This window comes from Mustela nivalis, assembly GCF_964662115.1.
Source record: "Mustela nivalis genome assembly, chromosome: 17".
NCBI classification, from domain to species: Eukaryota; Metazoa; Chordata; class Mammalia; order Carnivora; family Mustelidae; genus Mustela; species Mustela nivalis.
Genome location: NC_139036.1, coordinates 42,861,575 through 42,880,568, shown reverse-complemented (window position 1 = coordinate 42,880,568; position 18,994 = coordinate 42,861,575). Strand labels below are relative to the sequence as shown.

The following is an 18,994-nucleotide window of genomic DNA, read 5'->3' as shown; positions in this document are numbered from 1 at the left end:
CAGAGCAGGGAACCCAATGTGGGGCTCGATCCCAGGACCCCGAGATCAAAATCTGAGCCAAAGCAGATGCTAAACTGACTGAGCCACCCAGGCGCCCCTGAATTGTACACTTTATTTTTTTTTCTTTGAAGATTTTATTGATTTCCTCAACAGAGATCACAAGTAGGCAGAGAGGCAGGCAGAGAGGGAGGGGGAAGCAGGGAGTGGAGAGCCCGAAGCGGGACTTGATCCCAGGACCCCAAGATCGCGACCTGACTGGAAGGCAGAGGCTTAACCCACTGAGCCACCCAGATGCCCCTGAATTGTACACTTTAAATAAATAGGTGAGTTGTATGTGATGTGAATTATATCTCCATAAAGCTGGGTTTTTGTTTTGTTTTTAGTTTTTTTTTTTTTTTTTTTTATTAATTTGACAGAGAGAAATCACAAGTAGACGGAGAGGCAGCCAGAGAGAGAGGAGAGGGAAGCAGGCTCTCTGCTGAGCAGAGAGCCCGATGCGGGACTCGATCCCAGGACTCTGAGATCATGACCTGAGCCGAAGGCAGCGGCTTAACCCACTGAGCCACCCAGGCGCCCCTGTTTTTAGTTTTTTAACAGTTTAGAAAGGTGGGTTGTTTAAAAAGAAAATGAGAGGAAGAAAAAATAAGTTACCAAATAGGACAGGAAATAAATACAACCTCACAAAGACCAAGAGGGAGAGTGTCAAGGACAAATTGGTCAGCAGTGCTAAATGCTGCAGGGTTCAAATAAAATTAGAAAAGGAGAGGTAATTGGGAGAATATGGAGTTTACTAGTGACTTTTAAGTGCTCTTTTAGTAGAGAGGAAGCCATCTTTTTGGGCAAATGGCAGAAGTTTAAGAACTGAATTGAGTGTTAGGGATCTGGGGCAGCAGTTCTAAAAAACAATGAAATTTGAATGCTAGAAAATGGACAGACCTAACCTTGAGGAGACAGGAAGGTAAAACCAATTAAGACTGCAGTTTTTGTTTGTTTGTGTGTTTTGTTTCTTATTTTTAGGATAAGAGACCAGTGCATGTTGACGGCAGAGGAGGAGGAGAGGTTTTAGGGCATTTCCATTAATTTCTTTTTTTTTTTTTTAAGATATTATTTATTTGACAGACAGAGATCACAAGTAGGCAGAGAGGCAGGCAGAGAGAGGAGGAAGCAGCATCTCCGCTGAGCAGAGAGCCCGCTTCGGGGCTGGATCCCAGGACCAGGACCCTGGGATCATGACCTGAGCCGAAGGCAGAGGCTTTAACCCACTGAGCCACCCAGGTGCCCCGTCATTAATTTATTTTCTTTAAGTTTTGTTCGCCTGGCTGCATCACTGCTTCTCTGAGATGAAAAACTCTCCCAAGGGGCGCCTGGGTGGCTCAGTGGTTTGGGCTGCTGCCTTCGGCTCGGGTCATGATCTCAGGGTCCTGTGATCGAGCCCCGCATCGGGCTCTCTGCTCCGCAGGAAGCCTGCTTCCCTCTCTCTCTCTCTCTCTCTGCCTGCCTCTCTGCCTACTTGTGATCTCTCTCTGTCAAATAAATAAATAAAATCTTAAAAAAAAAAAAAAAAAAAACTCTCCCAACAGCAAATTTGTTATGCCTTTGAAAGGTTTCTAGCACTAAGCTGTGCATAAATTAGCTCTTTTTTAAAAATTTGTTTTATTTTTTTTAAAGATTTTATTTATTTATTTGACACAGAGAGATCACAAGTAGACAGAGAGGCAGGCAGAGAGAGAGAGAGAGGGAAGCAGGGTTCCTGCTGAGCAGAGAGCCCGATGAGGGACTCAATCTCATGACCTGAGCCGAAGGCAGCGGCTTAACCCACTGAGCCACCCAGGCGCCCCAATAAATTAGCTCTTAATAAATAATTTCAACTGTTTTCTGCCTCACGAAAGCTACCTTATATAGGGAGAAGGAAGGAATTTTTGAGGAAGAGAAATATGCAAATATTACAGGCATTTTTGTTTTGTTTTGTTTTGTTTATGTCAGAGGGACAAAAATAGTGCCTATAAATCAGGGGAGAAAAACACCGCTGGTGTTGTAGCAGCTGATAGCCAGCTCCTGGGGACTGGTTTTTCATGTGGCATGGTTTCTCTAATGTAAAGACACATCATTTATCCAAACTGTTTATTACTAAGAACGCTTACTGTCTCCCTAGGATTTCTCCCAGGACGGATCCGAAACTGAATGGAACACACTGCATGCTATGTGCCTCACACCTTGCTGGATCTCCCTAATTATATACTCAGAGGACCTACGAGAACCACAGTAAGAGATGAACGGTGCCTGGTTATCTCCTTCCCCAGCCCTGCACTTTCACACCTCGTGTTGTTGCTGCGGGGATGGGGGTGAGGGTGTGTGTGGGGGGGGGGGCACTTCCTCCTCCTTTACACCTAGAGACTCTCCCTCCTGTAAACCTTCCCCTCCTCTCCCAGGAAGTAGAGGGAGTACTCCCTAAGCTGCTGGAGGACCTTCCACTTTGTACAAGAAACTATTTGTACATGTCTTCCTTGTTACACTATAAGCTTCTCACCAGGAGCGACTGGCTTTATGATTCCTCCTTGAAGGCCCCAGTCCCGCAGCTGGCTCATGTTAAGTAGTCACCCTTTTTGAGCAAATGAATGGATAGAGGAATATGACAGAGCTCTGTGAGTTCCCAGCTGCTGACGTGGTTGTATCCCGGTGTTCTTTTTTCTGGGCCAAAGGGTTGTTTGTTTCCACCTCTCCATCCCTTTTACAGACTCTTGCCTCAGCAGCTGAAAGTACACAATGGAACCTTGTGCCTTTCAGCAAATAGAGCGAGCGATGGAAAATGCAAAGCATCAACTTTGAATGTAAGCAATGGCATGGTGAATATAATTCCAAATGAAGAGAAACTGACTATTTTCACTGAAATGGAGTGAAGCCTTCTGGTTAAGGCTCTTGTTGGGCTCCATTTCTGGTTATCAGGATTGATAAAGCTGATGCAACAAGTCTTAGCACGCCCCCTGTTGGATTTTGCTGGCATTCAGTAAGAAGAAGAACAAGAGAGAAACTCCTTGCAATTTCTTAGAAGTAGGTATGCAGGGGTAAGGGCCCTTCTGCAAAATTCTCTATTAAGGAGGCATCAAATGAGTCAGAGATGTATTCCCTGGACTGTCCTTTGGATATAACTTGACTCATCCACAAATACTGATATTCCTTTTTGAAGAACAGAAATATTTTCCAAATGTGAAAGCCAAAATGGCATGGACTTAATTCCTTTGAGCAAGCATGCAACTACAAAAAACAAATCAACCACTAAAACTCTTCTTAAGCATCTCCCCCATCCCCAGTGGGGTTTAAATCGTAATTTCTGAATCTCCATTGATAGAGAACTGGCTACATAAGTATAGCATATCCATGCATTGGAAAACAATCAGCTCTATATTCAGTGACACAGAACAATCTTCATGGTATATTATTAACTGAAAAAAGGCAAAGCGCTGAGCATATATGTGCATGTGTGTGCACGTGTGTGTGTGTGTGTGTGTGTGTGTGTTTCTTTCACAAGAAAACAGTAACAGTTTGTCTCTTGGGGGGAGAAATTAGTTGTGCAGAAGGTGTAGAAGGAAAAGTTTTTTTCCCCTCTACTTCTCTGTGTCCTGTTCACAATCTGTATCTTGTGTGTCACCCGTGAAAACAATCTAACCAATTTTAAAAAGTAAGAACCTAGGGCCCTGGCTGGCTCAGTCCAAAGAACATGGGACTCTTGATCTCAGGTTCATGAGTTCTAGTTCCATACAGGGTGCAGATAAATAAATAAGGACCTTATAAAAGGCTAGTAAGGTTCTCTACTGTCACATCTTTTTTTTTTCTTTTCTTTTCTTTTTTTTTTAAGATTTTATTTATTTATTTGAAAGAGGGAGAGAGAGCATGAGAAGGGAGAAGCAGACTCCCCAAAAAGCTGGGAGCCTGATGTGGGACTCGATCCCAGAACTCCAGGATCATGACCTGAGCTGAAGGCAGTGGCTTAACCAACTGAGCCACCCAGGCATCCCACTTCTTTTTTTCTAGAAGTCTTATCAATCCTCAGTGGAAGCAACTTAAACTGCTATAGCACATTTTCTCTAATTTTTATTAAAAGACTTTACTTATTTTACTTGAGAGAACACAAGCAGGGGGAGGAGCAGAGGGAAGAAGAGAAGCAGGCTCCCCACTGGACAGGAAGCCCAATGCAGGGCTCAATTCCAGGACCCCAGGATCATGACCTGAGCTGAAGGGAGATGTTTAACTGACTAAGCCATCCAGATGACCCAGTACATTTTTTCTTAATTTCTAAAAAAAATTTAGTATGGTCATCTGTCAATTCTAACAGATATATATCTGCCAGTCATTGGGGCTATCACAGTCCCAGATATTGAACTCTTCAGCATCTTTCTGGCTTGGTTCTCTGAATGGATTGTTGGGGCCTGAGACCCCACGGAGCAGTTTTTCACTCTTCCTAATGATAATGCATGCCAGACTAGAAGTGACCTTTTGCCAAAACCATCATCCACCCAGCTGGGGAAACCCAAGCTTGGTTTCCTAAGCAGGGAAAAGGTCTGCAGCTTTTCTGGGGGAAAGAGGGCTGGTGCCACTCCAGGGAATTCATTACTCCAGTGCTGTGCTAGAGAGCAAAACAGGGGAGCATGGACAGCCTCTTTTTCTCTAGACTTCTGAGTCAAGGGTCCTCTTTGGTTCTGGTCCTTGATGCCCAACACAGTTGAAAATATATCTGTAGTTAATCTTCAGGCTCACATACTGGAAAACAGTATGCATGGGCAGCCATGACTGCCCATCCCTGTCCTAGTGAAAAGTAGAATGCTAAGGCAGAGAGAGCAAGAGAGACATATAGGGGCCTGATTTGAGCACCAAGCCCAGGTTAACCTGTGGGTACTTCTAGCAAGTCACTTGTCCCCTCCAGGCCCTCCTGTTCTTGTCAAGTGAGGAGGTGGGATTTGATGATTCCTCTCATTGCCAAGGGCCAGTCTCTGGCATTAGAAAGATAGATACATTCCTAGGTCCTGCTCTGGGAAGTCAATGTGAGCTAGGCCTCTGGCAGGAGGAAACACAGGGAAAGGTAATTTTTAAAGAGCGGTGAGAGGTGGGTAAAAGGCTTTGCTTTTTGCTTTATTGTCCATCTTAGTCCTACTCTGTTAGTATAAATCTAAAAACCTAGAGGAGCTGTGCAGCCCTTCACCACCACTGTGATCCTAATCTAAGTTCTCCCTGCCCCTAACAACCCATCAAACATTTGTTTTAAAGATTTTATTTATAAATCATTTCTACATCTAAGGTGGGGCTTGAACTCACAACCCCAAGATCAAGAGTCACATGCTCTACTGGCTCAGCCAGCCAGCACCCCAGAACTCTTCATGCGTTTTAGAACGGTGGTGAGTAACTCGGCTGTGAGGGAGTAGAGACCTCCCCTCCCTTGGAAAACACTGTGGAAGCCATGGATATTTTTCCCTCTCAAAATCTGGGCACAGGCAAATCCAGTATTTTGGATACAACTTTAGATCTCGTGTTCTACTTGACTCCCTGTTCTAGAACTTCAAAGGCTTAGGTACTTTTGTGCGTGAGCAAAAAAACACAGGAGGGAAAAGGAGAGCCCCACTCTTGGACCTGTTTCCCTTCCCGGGTTTACGGCTCACATTCCTCCGCCCCAGTCCCGCGGCGTGGCCTCCGCTGGCAGCCGAGGCCCTAGTCTCCCGCTCCAACTATTCCAACCATCCTGGGAAGGGTGGGGCCCTCGGCTCTTGGGTCCCCCTCGGTTGCCCCCCTTCCCCACCATCGGTCTCCCCTTCGGCCCCGGTCCCTCCCTTTCTGGGGTGGGGCCAGCCAATGGGCGAGGAGACTCTGGGGTTTGGCCCGGGAGCCAGGGAGCTCACCGATTCCCCGCCCTACAGTTCTGGCCACCGTCCCGGTGCGCACGGACGTGGCTCGAGTTTCCTCGGCTCTCCGCTCTTTCTCGCTTTCCCCCCTCCTGCTCTTCCTCCTCTTCTGGGCTTCAGCTCCAGCTCCACCCGGCCGGCCCCGCACGGCTCCGGCTAGCCATGGAGGACACCCAGCTCCATATCATCGAGCAGCCGCTTCCCGGGTACCCCGATGTTGGGGACCCGGGGTCCTCCCCAATGGCGGCGCCAGCGGTGGAGGAGCCGTCAGGGGCCGGCTCTGAGGAGCTGATCAAGTCGGACCAGGTGAACGGCGTGCTGGTGCTGAGCCTTCTGGACAAAATCATCGGCGCCGTCGACCAGATCCAGCTGACCCAAGCCCAGCTGGAGGAACGGCAGGCGGAGATGGAGGGTGCCGTGCAGAGCATCCAGGGCGAGCTGAGCAAGCTGGGCAAGGCACACGCCACCACCAGCAACACCGTGAGCAAGTTGCTGGAGAAGGTGCGCAAGGTCAGCGTCAACGTGAAGACCGTGCGCGGCAGCCTGGAGCGCCAGGCCGGCCAGATCAAGAAGCTGGAGGTCAACGAGGCTGAGCTGCTGAGGCGCCGCAACTTTAAAGTCATGATCTACCAGGTGAGCTGGGGGGTAGACGCGTCTGGCCCGGGGTCTCCGGAGCTTGGGGTAGGAGGACCTGCCTGCCGCGCGGCGCTCCCGCCAGCCTGGCGTGGGTGGCTCACGGGACCCACCCTCCTTCCGGGAGCACGTTGGAGTGGGGTGGGGCAGGGCGGGGTGGGCTCCAGATTCCTGGAGCACGCAGAGGGGCGCGCTTTGCACCCCATGCCTTCTCACGGAGCCCCGTCCCTCTGGCAACAAACTAGCAAAAAAGTTAGGGGGCAGGGCTTGAGGACGTCCCCCCTCGCAGACTGTTCCCAGCTCTGCTGTGCGAAGTCTTCCTGCTTGGCGGAGGTTTTGGGGAAAGCCAGGGGTCCGTGGCGGCCGGTGGGCCCACTGTAAGCGGACACTGGCGGCGTGGCCCGGGTTTGGGGCCTCCGGCCCTGCCCGCCCAATATAGCGGGTGATTCAGGGCTCAGGCACGCACCGGCGGGGGCTGCGCCAAGCGAGGGCAGCGACCGCCAGCACACGCCCCCGGACCCGCATGGGCCTCGGCAGCCCCCGCGTCCTCGGGCTGAGAGCTGCCCCGAGCCTCTGGGCACTTTCAGGCCCTTGGGGACGCAGGCAGCGCTCCCGACCCCTCTCTGCTAGATGGAAGAAGGCGCGGGGGTTGTGGGGGGTGACTGGGGAGGGGAGGTGGGGGTGCAACGTAAGGAGTGCAAGCGGGGTTGGTGGGGCAAAGCGGACAGTCCCTGCCGGGCCCGACGATCCAGGCGCAGGAATCACCCTGCTGGCCTGCGGGACAGCGGAGCAGCTGGCAGACAGGCGGGAGGAGGCTGGCACGCGCCAGGCTCCGCCCAGGCCGCTTGTTGCTTCCTTTGCTCCTCTACCGGTTTTGCTCGGATAAAAATGCCATTTTTGTATCCTGACCGCAAATAAACCTGGAAATCTCAGTGTTGCTGGTCCTCCCCGCTCCCTCCTCCCCAATCACATTAGAAGAGGCTCTGAGCTGAGGGCTTGGGGATCTTTGGACGGGTGGGAATTTGCCAAGCCTCTCCTGCTGTCTTCTTCCCACTGGCCTGGTTGACGTTCTCACCCCAAGGAGGTGAGATCGGGGGTGAAGGCGTTAGTCTATGCTCCCTCAGCCCCTTCCTCTCCCTATAGAAGGGAATGGAAAGAAAAGGAAGGCTACATTTCCCACACCCTCTAGGTGAGAGAACCTGTCAGGGAGCTGTGGTTTCCCTGACTGCACCAAGCTGGATTCTGAGTGACCATCTGGGGTTCAGTGAGGTCCTTAACTGGGTGTCTCTAAGAGGAACTAAGAGAGATGCAGATTAGGACAAGTGTTTGGGACAGTAGACAAAGGGAGATGGGTGAACTTGTACCCATCCAAGGAGATGGTGGTGGGACAGATACAGAACTGGCACGGTCCCCTTCCCTCCAATGCCCAGAGACTCCTCCCAAGTGGCGCTAGTTCCCCCATCAGCCCATATAGCACTATCTGGTAGAAATGTTTGTCTAGAGCTGTTTCACTTAATCTAAATGCTTGGAAGACTGTATGTGAGAGAGATTTTAAAAGAAATATGATAAGTCCCAGGGAAGGGGGTGTCACCAAGGGAAGAACACTCAGGTGTCTGGAACCACAGCTGCCAGCTCTTTTCTCCACAGCCTCGTGTATTAGAGGGTTGCCACGAAGGGCTTGGATAGGTTCCTGTCTTCACTCTAAATATCCCAGACCACAGAACGTGGGAAAGTTCTCAGACTCGAGGTAAACCTATGTCAAAGGTAGAGATGCTGAGAGAAGGATGAATCCTTAGGAAGCAAAACTCCTGTGCAGAGGCCAGTGGCATCTCTGTTACTCCCGCTCAGCAGCTGGCAGGGATCTATCTGTCATGTGTCTCTGGGGGTGGGGGGTGGGGTCTAATCACAGCCTGGAGGTAGAAAGAATGGCTCAAGCTGGGGGCCCTGTGCCTCTAAACCACAGGACAACTAACTAATAAGTAACACTGTTCCAACCTGGAGAGGAGCTCAGAGGCAAGGAAAAGATTCCAGCAACAGGGGTGGGGCTCAGGGAAGCAGCACTTCCCTGAGATGCAGAGCAGATGTCCAGGTAAGGGGCGAGGGTGTGGGGTACTCAGCAGCTAAAGAAAGAGCAGAGGCTGCTCCTTTCTGAGGTCTTCAGGCCTGGGAAGAGAAGGAGGTAAAAATAGCTCTGCGCCTTGGCAGACCTAATAGGGAAGATTGGGGGCGGCAGCATTTATGGTAGTCAGGCTGAGGGGCAGGATGCTTGGGTGGCCAGGCAGAGAGAGAGAGAGAGAGAGAGAGATTTGGAGAAAGGCCTCCTGGGAGAATGTGAGTTTTCCCGAGTGGGAACAGGGGAGTGGATACTGCATTCCCCGCTGCAGATGTGGGAGGTGATGATGCAGCAGTGGGGGCAGGGTGGAAGGGAGAATGAAAGGCCAGGAAGGCCCCAGCTGTGGGATCAGGCCACCTGCCCCCCCATACCTTTTTCCTGGGGGGGGATAAAGAAGAGAATCCCTTGTGTGGCCTCACCCCATATTCAAGGAACTGTTAGACATAATGATTCCACAGGTTAAGTTTGTATTCGATCCCCCTGGCTCCCCCATGAAATTTAGCACCTCCCACCCCAGGATATCAGAGCCCTCACCTTGAACCCACTTCTGAGTCATTACTGTCCTCTGGCATTTCCCTATCCCCTAATAAAAACTAGCAGTTTGGCATCCCATCCTATCCGGGTGATACCTAACTAGGCAACATCTAGTGAAGGAGAAGAACGAAATCTACTAGTAGTGAAGGGTCAGTGGACTGAGAACTGACTGCTGGGAAGATCAGGCAGATCCTGGGCACTGCACAAACGGGAGGGGCACTGATCATTAAAGATTCGGTTTTTACAGATAACGATTTGGAAATTACTAGTGTTCTTTTAGAATGCAGGAAAGGGGGCTAAAATGGAAAGAAACACTTTCTGGAGCAGTTGTGATGAGACATGATCTCCACAAGGACCCTTTGACCTGCTCCCAGTGCTTGATGATAGGACCAGGAAGCATTTAAGAGATTAAGGACTTTCAGGCTTTAAAAGCAAGGGCACCAAGGCTGGAATGAGGGCTTGCTGGCTTTTCCTCCCCAAATCCTAGCCTAAACCCTACAGCTCTTTACTGGACTCAAGGCAAATGAGGGCTCTCTGTTCCAGAACTCCAAACTTTTGTTCCCAAATATTCCAATGTGAGGCTCTTGCCCCGCTCAGTCCCTGAGCCTAGTGGCCATGGAAAGAGTGCTTACCACATCCTTCCTCTGAAACACTGAGATTTTCCTGGTCACTGGATCCAAAGCAGGGAGGATACTATTAGGGGTAATCCTAAGACTAAAGGAAATAATACTCCTCCCTCTGATTTTTTTTTTAAATAACTAAAGTCTGACTATTATAAAGGTCAAAATCAAAAAGGGATGCAATGACACAAAATAAGCTACTGATATAGAGAAGTGAGAGGATACTGTTGCTAGGCAACCAACCTCAGAGATCAGTAGTGGTTTGTTCCATTTCACTGAAGCATACCATTGTGCATGTTTCATTATTCTGCCATTACAGATTTTTTTGAGCTGGAAGATGCTTCAGAGATAATCAGCTTAAGCTCCTTCATTCTATAGCTGGGGAAGTGGAGGCCCAAAGAGGGGAACTTACTTGCCTACTGTCACTCAAGTCAGTGGGGGGGTCAAAGCTGGGACTAGAACCCAGGTGTACCCCTTCTTCTGCTAAATTCTCTGCTCCCCACTTCCTCCCTCCATTCCCGGGCTCTGCGGAGAAACCAGGGCAGAGGTTATTCCAACAGTGAGTTTGTTCTGGCTCCGTCATTCTCTAAGGGAGATAGCTGCACCATCCTGGCACTTGGGCTGCTGTCTGAGTACATGTGTGCATGTGCATGTGTGTGTACACGTGAGGGTGCAATCAACATTACTAAGAGTAGCTAAGGTTGGTGGCCATTAGTTGCTTAGCCTCCTAGTACTGAAGCAGAGGCAATGGCCGATGACAAAGGACCAATGACAGTGAGGGAGGAGGGAGGGGTACAGAGAGTAAAGCATAGAGCTCCCTGGCCGGTATGGGTATCCCCCTGGCATAGGCTCCGCAGCTGGCTATGAGAGGACCATGTTGGCTTTCTCCTTGGCCTTCCCTCTCCTTATACTCCACAGGGAAGGTTGGCACCTGCTACTTTGTGTTTTTGTGGCTGCAGGCTTTTACCCACCACTGCTGTCACTGGAGTCTGGTAGTGCCCCTAACTTATCTCTCTCCCTGACTTCTCATGATGGTCCAAGGCAAGAGTGGCAGCTCAGCCCCTCAGGAGGAAGAATGGGAGCTGCTGCTAGGTCTTCCAGGATGCAAGCCCAGCTGTTCCTGATTTCTCTGTGTATCTTGGTGTCTGCTATCCCAGGCATGTGTAGGGGGAGGAGTGGCAAGGAAGACAAGAGGTGGGGACATGGCCAAAGGGAAACAACCAGGATGTCCCTCTTCCACGCCTCTACCTCTCCTTATCCTGGGCGGCACCCAGTGCCCACCCTGCCCTGGGGAAATAATAAGAACTAGGACTCTGAAGACAGTAGAGTTGTTCGCCTACTTGCCTTCTTTTTCACTTCTCAGAGCCTCTCCAGCTAGAGTCGGTAACTGACCGCTTAGAGAGCCCCTTCTACGTTGCAGCAGCCTCTTACTCCCGCACTCCAGCCCTCAACAGCATCATCCCATGACTATGGCTTGGTAGGGGCAGAAGGCAGAAGGCTAAGGATGGGAGTGGGGAAGATTCTAGAGGGAAGAAGAGAGGAGCTCTGTTTAAACTGTTTATTAAACACGGGCCTGGGTTTGTCACACTTTCATCCCCGGGGCCCTCTTGATGAAACATATAAAATATGGTTCCTTTCCAGCCTGATGCATGCCATATTCCCTTCCCCCTACTCGCCAACTCCAATTCTGCATGCCCACTAAGGCCTCTTTCTCTCAACCGCATCCGTACCCAACTCAAGCCCCATTTACACCCCTTTTCCTCATCTTAGCCCGAGAAGAAGCTGAAAGCACCCTCTGACCTGGCCACACCCAAGATCGTGCCTTTTGACCTTCTGCCTGAGACTGAGCCCATTGACCTGAAGCCTGAGACAGTGCCTGAGCTCCCACCCTTTGACCAGACGCCTAGGACACTGCCCTATTACCCAGAGCCTGTGTCTCTGCCCACCCCAGAGAAGCCGACAGCCGGTGGGGGCGCTTAGGGTCTCTTGGGTGACATGGCGCAATGGGCATGGGCCGTCACTTCAATCCACCACCAGCTCACTGCTTAGTGGTGGTCAGTGCTGGGATGAGACGCCTCTTTCAAGCCCTGGGTTGGTGGTGGATATGGTGAAAACACTCTCGCAGTACGCAGAGTTCAGGCAAATGTGGTGTGTGCAATGGGGTGGGAAGCGAAGGGACGGGGCCCTTCCCCACCTCTGGGTTTCTCTCTTAATAGTAGACGCTCCAAACCCCATTTTGGAGCTGTAGCCCGTGCTGCCCTGCATGAAATTGCATGAAACTGTGCCATGGCATCTGATTGTCCTTCCTGTTCCCCTTCCGCCTCCTCCTCAGGGACAGGCCAGTTTGGCTCAAAGCTTCTTTGGAGAGGGCCCTCATGAGGCCCAGGCCTGGGGTCTGTTCTGTGCCCCATACACCCCCTCCCTGGAGCTGAGGAAAACATTTAAACTTATTTTTTCCATTTTTTTTTTAGAAAGTGTTTTGCAAAGGGATCCCTTATGTTTGCCAGATCCTGCCTTGGGTGGGGCACCCAAAAGCTGCCAACTCGGAGAGGCCAGAAGGGGGGACATTTTAGCTGGCTCTGGCTTGGATCCTCTGGCTTCCCTATAGCACAAAAGGGTTTCCTCCAACTTTTTTTCCTTTTCCAAAATCATCCTCCTAAGGAATCCTTTTAAACATTTTCCCTAACTGTCCCCTCCTCCACGAAATTTTAATGCTACAGATATACTATCTATCTACATATGTATTGGGACTCTTTGGCACTACAAACTACTGGGATACCTAAATTCACCTCTCCCCTCAAGAATTAATTTCCACCCTCTTGGGGGCAACATGAATCCCTCAGCAATCCTGAGATTTTATGACTTTCCCTCGTTTCTACCTCTCCCCAAGTCTTGCCCCTCTTCTAACTTACTCTCTGAGCAGATCCTGGGTCTCTGAATGCCCTCTCCAGAGTCTTCTCTGGCTAGTCCCAGGCGGTAGTTGGGGACAGAGCGTAAAGTCCAGAGAGTCTCCTGGGGTGCCTGGCTGGCTCAGTCAGTAGAGCCTGTGACTCCTGATCTCAGGGTCATGAGGTTGAGCCCCACATTGGATATAGAACTTACTTAAAAAAAAAAAAAAAAAAAAAAAGATTAAAGAAAAGAAAAAAAAGCAAAGAAAGGCTCCTACTTAAAGAGTCATATGACATTGTCCCTTCTCCCTGACAAATGTGAAGTGCCTGGCCAAGGACTAGGCACATAGTAGGTGCTCGATTAAATTATAATCATATTAAAATCTTCTTCCTAGACCAGAGGATCTTCAGTTTATAAAGCAGAGTTGGGCAGTGGAGCGGATGGGGCGGGAAGTTTCCCTGGGGCTCCTGAAACCCATCTTGGACTGGTGCCTTCCTGGGTTGGAGAACTGTGTGTGCTTGGTTGGGGGGAGGGGAAGCTGTGCATGCTTTTGCTCAGACCTGGTCATTAAAGGTAACTCTGGAAACCAAGCCTGTCGGGAGTGGTGGTTTTCTTTAATAAAAGCGTGAAAACAGAACAAGCAGAGCCACCCCCTGAGGCCCCTCCTTTGGTGTAGGAGCTCTGCCAGGGCAGCAGGGGTGGGACAAGGGTGCCTGGCCATTGTGCCCAGGGTAGGGGGAGGTGCTTTGGAATTGTGTTGGTGGTTGTTGTAGCAACAGGCTGATGGGGTGGACCCAAAACAGCACTCCAAGCCTATGAGTCATAGGGGAAACCTGGCTTGGAAAGGGGGAGAAAAGAGAAAATCCATTAATGGAGGAAAAAAGCTAAAATCATAGTGGTATACCCTCTGCAGAGCCAGTCTACTGGACGTTGTCCAGGGAGTTAGGTCAAGTTATTTCTTCCCCCATCCCCTGACCTTCCACCAAAGCAGCTCTTCTGGTGTAAGCTATCACTCTGGGGGGAACCTACAATGAATGGTGTTAATATATTTTCATATAACTTTCTGGACTGGGAGAGACACCTCCAAATCCAGGAATAAACCCCCTTCACTGGGATTGTTCCCTGATGTTGTATTTGAGACCTTTCAACAAGAATTAGGAAGATGGGATTGGCTACAAGAGGTCCGCGACTCTGTCCTTAGCCCCGTTCAAGCTCAGCTGGCAAACACTTTTAATTTAGGAAGCCAGAGGCCAGGAAAACCAGTCAGCTCAGCCTTTAAGGGATGGGGTGGGGCAGGGGTGAGGGGGCGGTGGTAAGGGGAGGCATCAGGGATGTTGGGGGTGGGGCAGGGGGACAATGTCCATTTGTTTTCCAGCAGCTGGGACTATTTCCTTACTATTCTCCCCCATCACCCTAATCCTTCCCTAGCCCATCCATATTGTCTGAGTTTAGTGAAAGGAGGGGTTCTCTACTATCCTTTGGTGGAGCATGTGTGGGGTTTTAGTCAGAGAGTCTTTGAAGAAGATCAGAAATTTTTTTGATACTGGGGTTGCAGGTAAATTCTGGGTGAAGGATGAAGAGGTAGCAGAGAGCTTAGATCATGGAGAGTCCTCAAATGGTGTGAGGGGACTTGAGTAGCAGGCAGAAAGACTGTAAAAAGGAAACCCAAAGGGTACAACTGGAAATAAGGAATGTTAAGAGAGGTTGGGATCCTCTAACACTCAAGACAAGGAAAACAATCCCTTCAACTCCTCTGTGAGTGATAAGAGGGAGAGGGATGGCAGAATGACAGTACTAAGCCAGCTATGGCAGACGGAGACTACAAGTCCCAGAATGCCCTGAGCCCAGATCACCTTGCCTGCTGGGAGGTGTAGTTAAATAATGACAGCTTGAGGTGGCTCGATGCCCAGCAGTACTGGTGTCCAGTTTGGGAGAAAGGGTGGAGCCAGCATTCTGTCTTTGTCCTTGCTAATGCTATTGACAGGGAGGGAAGGAAGTTGGGAGGGGGTGTTCCTAGTTTTCAGTGTAAACCAGGAAACTCTTGGGGGGATGTGGATGGGAGGGAAGAGGAAAGAGGTTGGGGGCTGGGGGAGGAATTTCTGTAGCATGTGGTGCTGAGATACCAAGTAGAAATGTGTATGTGTGTGTGTGTGTGTGTGTGTGTGTGTGTTTATGAGAGGGGTCAATTCATGTTGCCTCATTTTTCTCAGATGGGTTTTTTTGTTGTTGTTTTTTACAATTCTGGGAAATGGTCTTCAGAAATCCCTTTGAAGCAGTGCCTGGGTGGCCCAGTGGGTTAAGCTTCTGCCTTCAACTCAGGTCGTGATCTCAGGGTCCTGGGATCCAGCCCCGCATCGGGCTCTCTGCTCAGCAGGGAGCCTGCTCCCTGCTCTCTCTGCCTGCTCTGCCTACTTGTGATCTCTCTCTCTCTGTCAAATAAATAAATAAATAAATCTTTAAAAAGAAAAAAAAAGAAAACCCCTTGAAAACCTACTGTCTCCTTCCTTCATCTGAAGTCCCTAAAGAGAGTCTGAGCCAAAGAGTTCTGGGTTTATGTTTATGTTCTTGAATATACCCTCTTGCCCTTTCTGTGCTCAGCCTCCCTTACCTTCTTGTAGAGGGTAATCCTGAGATTCTGGAATGTTGGCCCAGAGTCAGGACCTTGGAAAATCTTCCCAGAATGGAAGACAGTGCTGGTGCTAGGTACTCCCAGAGGCAAAGGGAAGAACTGGCTCTGAGCTCTAGATCTCAGGGACTCTGGGACCACTACCCCATTCCTGGCCTCTTAAGCTCTGGTCTGGGGAGAAAAAAATCACAATGGAAAAAGTAATCCCTCCCTTCCACTCCAAGGCTGGGAAGTCAGAACCAGAATAATTGTCCATGTTGGGGAGAAAACATGCTCTTGGCTGCCAGCCAGCTTCTTCCTCTTTCCTCTCTCAATTTCTACGTGGGTGTAATGACCGCTGCTAGAACAAATCAGTATAAGGAGATCAAGGATGGGGCGCATGGGCTCAGCACAGCTCTCCTTCCCTGAGACTGGTTCTGAACTTATTTGAAGTCTGGGAAACACTCCCTTTATCTTGCCTTCAAGTTACCGTACCTGGGGGTCGCCTGACTGGCTGTGAGCTCACTCCCTCCTCCCACGCCCTCAACGACTTCTCAAACCCCTTTGCATTTTTTGGTCTAGCTAGAGCAGTGTGCACCAGGGGGCGCTCTGCCCATTTCCAAAGTTAAACTGTGTTCCCTGAGTTAGGAGTAGTTTAAGATGCGTGGACGCAGGATGTAGGACAGGTTTGGGGGCTGCAGAGATACTTAGCTAAAGTGCAATGACTGCACAAGCCGGAAGCTCCGTTCGCTCCTCGCCTGGTCTGTATAGTTACCGTTCATTTAGCAGATAATTTACCGGGCGCCCACGCAATGTCCAGCTCACTGGACACTGGCACACCGGCGAAGGGGTCGGGCGGATGTCACAGCTACCACGCACTCCCCCGAATCACCACCCACCCTCCTGCCGCGGGTTCGTCCAGGGTCCCCCAGGTCCCCGCCCAGCCGTCCGCTTTGCCCCCTCACCTCTTCGCTCTGCTCTCCCTTCAGGACGAGGTGAAACTGCCGGCCAAAGTGAGCATCGGCAAGTCGCTGAAAGAGGCGGAGGCGCTGCCCGAGAAGGAGGGCGACGAGCTGGGCGAGGGCGAGCGGCCGGAGGAGGACGCGGCCGCGCTCGAGCTGTCGTCCGACGAGGCGGTGGAGGTGGAGGAGGTCATCGAGGAGTCGCGCGCCGAGCGCATCAAGCGCAGCGGCCTGCGGCGCGTGGACGACTTCAAGAAGGCCTTCTCCAAGGAGAAGATGGAGAAGACCAAGGTGCGCACCCGCGAGAACCTGGAGAAGACCCGCCTCAAGACCAAGGAGAACCTGGAGAAGACGCGGCACACGCTCGAGAAGCGCATGAACAAGCTGGGCACGCGCCTCGTCCCCGCCGAGCGGCGCGAGAAGCTCAAGACCTCGCGAGATAAGCTGCGCAAGTCCTTCACGCCTGACCACGTGGTGTACGCGCGCTCCAAGACGGCGGTCTACAAGGTGCCGCCCTTCACCTTCCACGTTAAGAAGATCCGCGAGGGCGAGGTGGAGGTGCTAAAGGCCACCGAGATGGTGGAGGTGGGCGCCGACGATGACGAGGGCGTCGCGGAGCGCGGCGAGGCGGCCGACCTGCTGCGCGGGAGCAGCCCCGACGTGCACACGCTGCTGGAGATCACCGAGGAGTCGGATGCCGTGCTGGTGGACAAGAGCGACAGCGACTGAGCGGACGCACGCGGGGCTCTGCCCGGGAGGCCGCGCCACCCTGCCCCGCCATTCCCCGCCCCCTCCCCATGCCTTTCCCTCTGGACCCTTCTCTTTCGCATTCTCTCTCGGCCCCACGCGGGCTGAGATGTTTCTAAATTGACAACACCGCCCCTCGAGGAGCACCTCTCCAAGTCTTAACGGCTGTTAAGATGGGAGGGGGAGGCAGCCTCCACCATAGATCGCCCCAGTTTGGGCACAGTCTGGGTGGGAGTGGAGAGGGGAGTGATGTGTGTCGTGGTTGTCCAAGTCAGGGATCTTAAAGGAAATGGCTGTCGTTTCCGTGGCTGCCCCACCCCACTTTGGGGTAGGCTGCCTTCCCCCCCCAACCTCCACCTCACACTTGTACCCAGCTGCTGTCATTCCTGCTCACTGAGCTCTTGTTTCTCATCCTGATCCCTGGAGGCTTGAAAGCTAAAACTACCATAAAAAGAAAGAGTGAATCCTGAAGAGGACCCTTGCCCACACGGGAGGCCCCATACTGGAAGGACTTAAAAGCAGCTTTCAGGAGAACCTCGGGCAGTTGGGGGAAGAGGGCAGAGTGAGCGTGACCCTGGAATGAGAGGCTGGCACTGTTGTATCTGTATAGGGTTCTAACAAGGAAGTCTGTAGCCAAGCAGAGCCCTGGGGAAGGAGGAGATGATGTAGGGAACATTTACGATGTTTCTGCATCTGCAACAGCAGCACATGGCTCTGGCTTTGGGAAGAGAATGGGAAACAGTAGAAAGTGGAAATGGGTGAAGAGAGGAGAATTCTCCTCATTAGCATCATGAGAAACACAGGACAAGAATCCCGTGGTAGTGGGGTTCTCAGAGGACAGCGGGACAATTTTCAGAATAAGGAGGATGGACAGTGAGAAAGAGATGATCCAAAGAGGAGAGAGAGGTACGCCTCACTCACCCCTGTCCCTTGACTGAGATCTGAATGGTGCCCCTTGTGGCAGCCCATTTCTCAAATCCAGAATATGAGGGTTCCAGAAGGGGGCAGCACCAGACTGCAGAGAGCTGGGAGGTAGCAGGGAGGCCGACTGGAAGGACAGCAACGTGCTCATGGCCCGGCCACCAAGCTGAGAGCTGGAGGGGACATGGAGAGAGTGTATGGAGCAACCCGGCCTTGGCTCACTCCTGGTAGTTTCTTCTCAAGGTCCTTCTCTAGAGCTAGTATCATAAAACTGCGAAACTTGCCAAGACCTCCTTGCCTTTGTGGGTTCTTCTCCTGAATCATTGGGGATGATGGGTATGCTACTTCCAGTCCTGTTGTGCACTGAAAGGTTCTCCTCAGGACACTTCAGTACCCCCCTATTCCTCTCCAGTAAAGGCCGCTTGTCAGAAGCAAAGACAACTCCCTTCCTCTTCAAGCACAGCCCAAAAAGGAGGATTGAGGGCTTCCTCCTCCCCCATCTCCTCTGTCTTATCTTCCCTGCTTTGCTTTTTAGAGTTGCAGCTAATAGTTTTAAGGGGTGGAGGGAGGGAGCCTGGGGACACAAACTTTTTTTTTTATAATACAAAGCTTTGCTTTCCGCTCCCAACCCCTCCCCCTCCCCCCCTTCTTGGTTCCCTTCTCTCTTCTGAACGGTTGGAGACGCTTCAGCTGAGGGAGGATGGGGATTGTGGGACAGGGTCCCTTGGTGCTGATGGGCTGAAGGGGCCTGAGTTGTGGGCAGATACAGTTTCCTGTGGGCTCCTGGGAGCCTTTCATGTTGCTGTGTCCTGGTAAGCAGCCCGACCAATAAACCCGCTTTTCTAAAAGGATCTGTGCTGGATTATATTGTCTAAAGGCAGTTACATAGGCTGAGTGGTAGAGGACAGGAGAGAACCAGGGTGGGGAAGAGGGAGAGGACTGTTGGTTTAAACCTGTCCCATGTGCCTGGAGTGGGTGTGGGGGTGGGGTATTATTATCATCCCCATTTTAGAGATGAAGAAACACAGAGTGACTTGTCTAAAGTCACGTACTCAGTAAGTGGCAGAGCTGGGATTCTGAGC

General features: G+C 51.2%; 1 protein-coding gene across 2 annotated transcripts; it reads left to right on the top strand.

Annotated features, from left to right (window-relative positions):
- The first annotated feature begins 5,828 nt into the window (after window positions 1–5,828).
- CAVIN1 (caveolae associated protein 1) lies at window positions 5,829–18,763 on the top strand. Of its 2 annotated transcripts, none has more exons than XM_082706163.1 (2): window positions 5,829–6,521; window positions 16,272–18,763. In XM_082706163.1, the coding sequence occupies exons 1-2, from the start codon at window positions 6,051–6,053 to the stop codon at window positions 16,971–16,973; spliced, it is 1,173 nt and encodes a 390-aa protein (XP_082562289.1). In that variant the 5' UTR covers window positions 5,829–6,050; the 3' UTR covers window positions 16,974–18,763. The 2 variants fall into 2 exon arrangements, with proteins under 2 accessions (XP_082562289.1, XP_082562290.1); XM_082706164.1 differs by lacking the exon at window positions 16,272–18,763 and adding an exon at window positions 11,559–11,783 and having other exon boundaries at window positions 5,903–6,521.
- The last annotated feature ends 231 nt before the right edge of the window (window positions 18,764–18,994 follow it).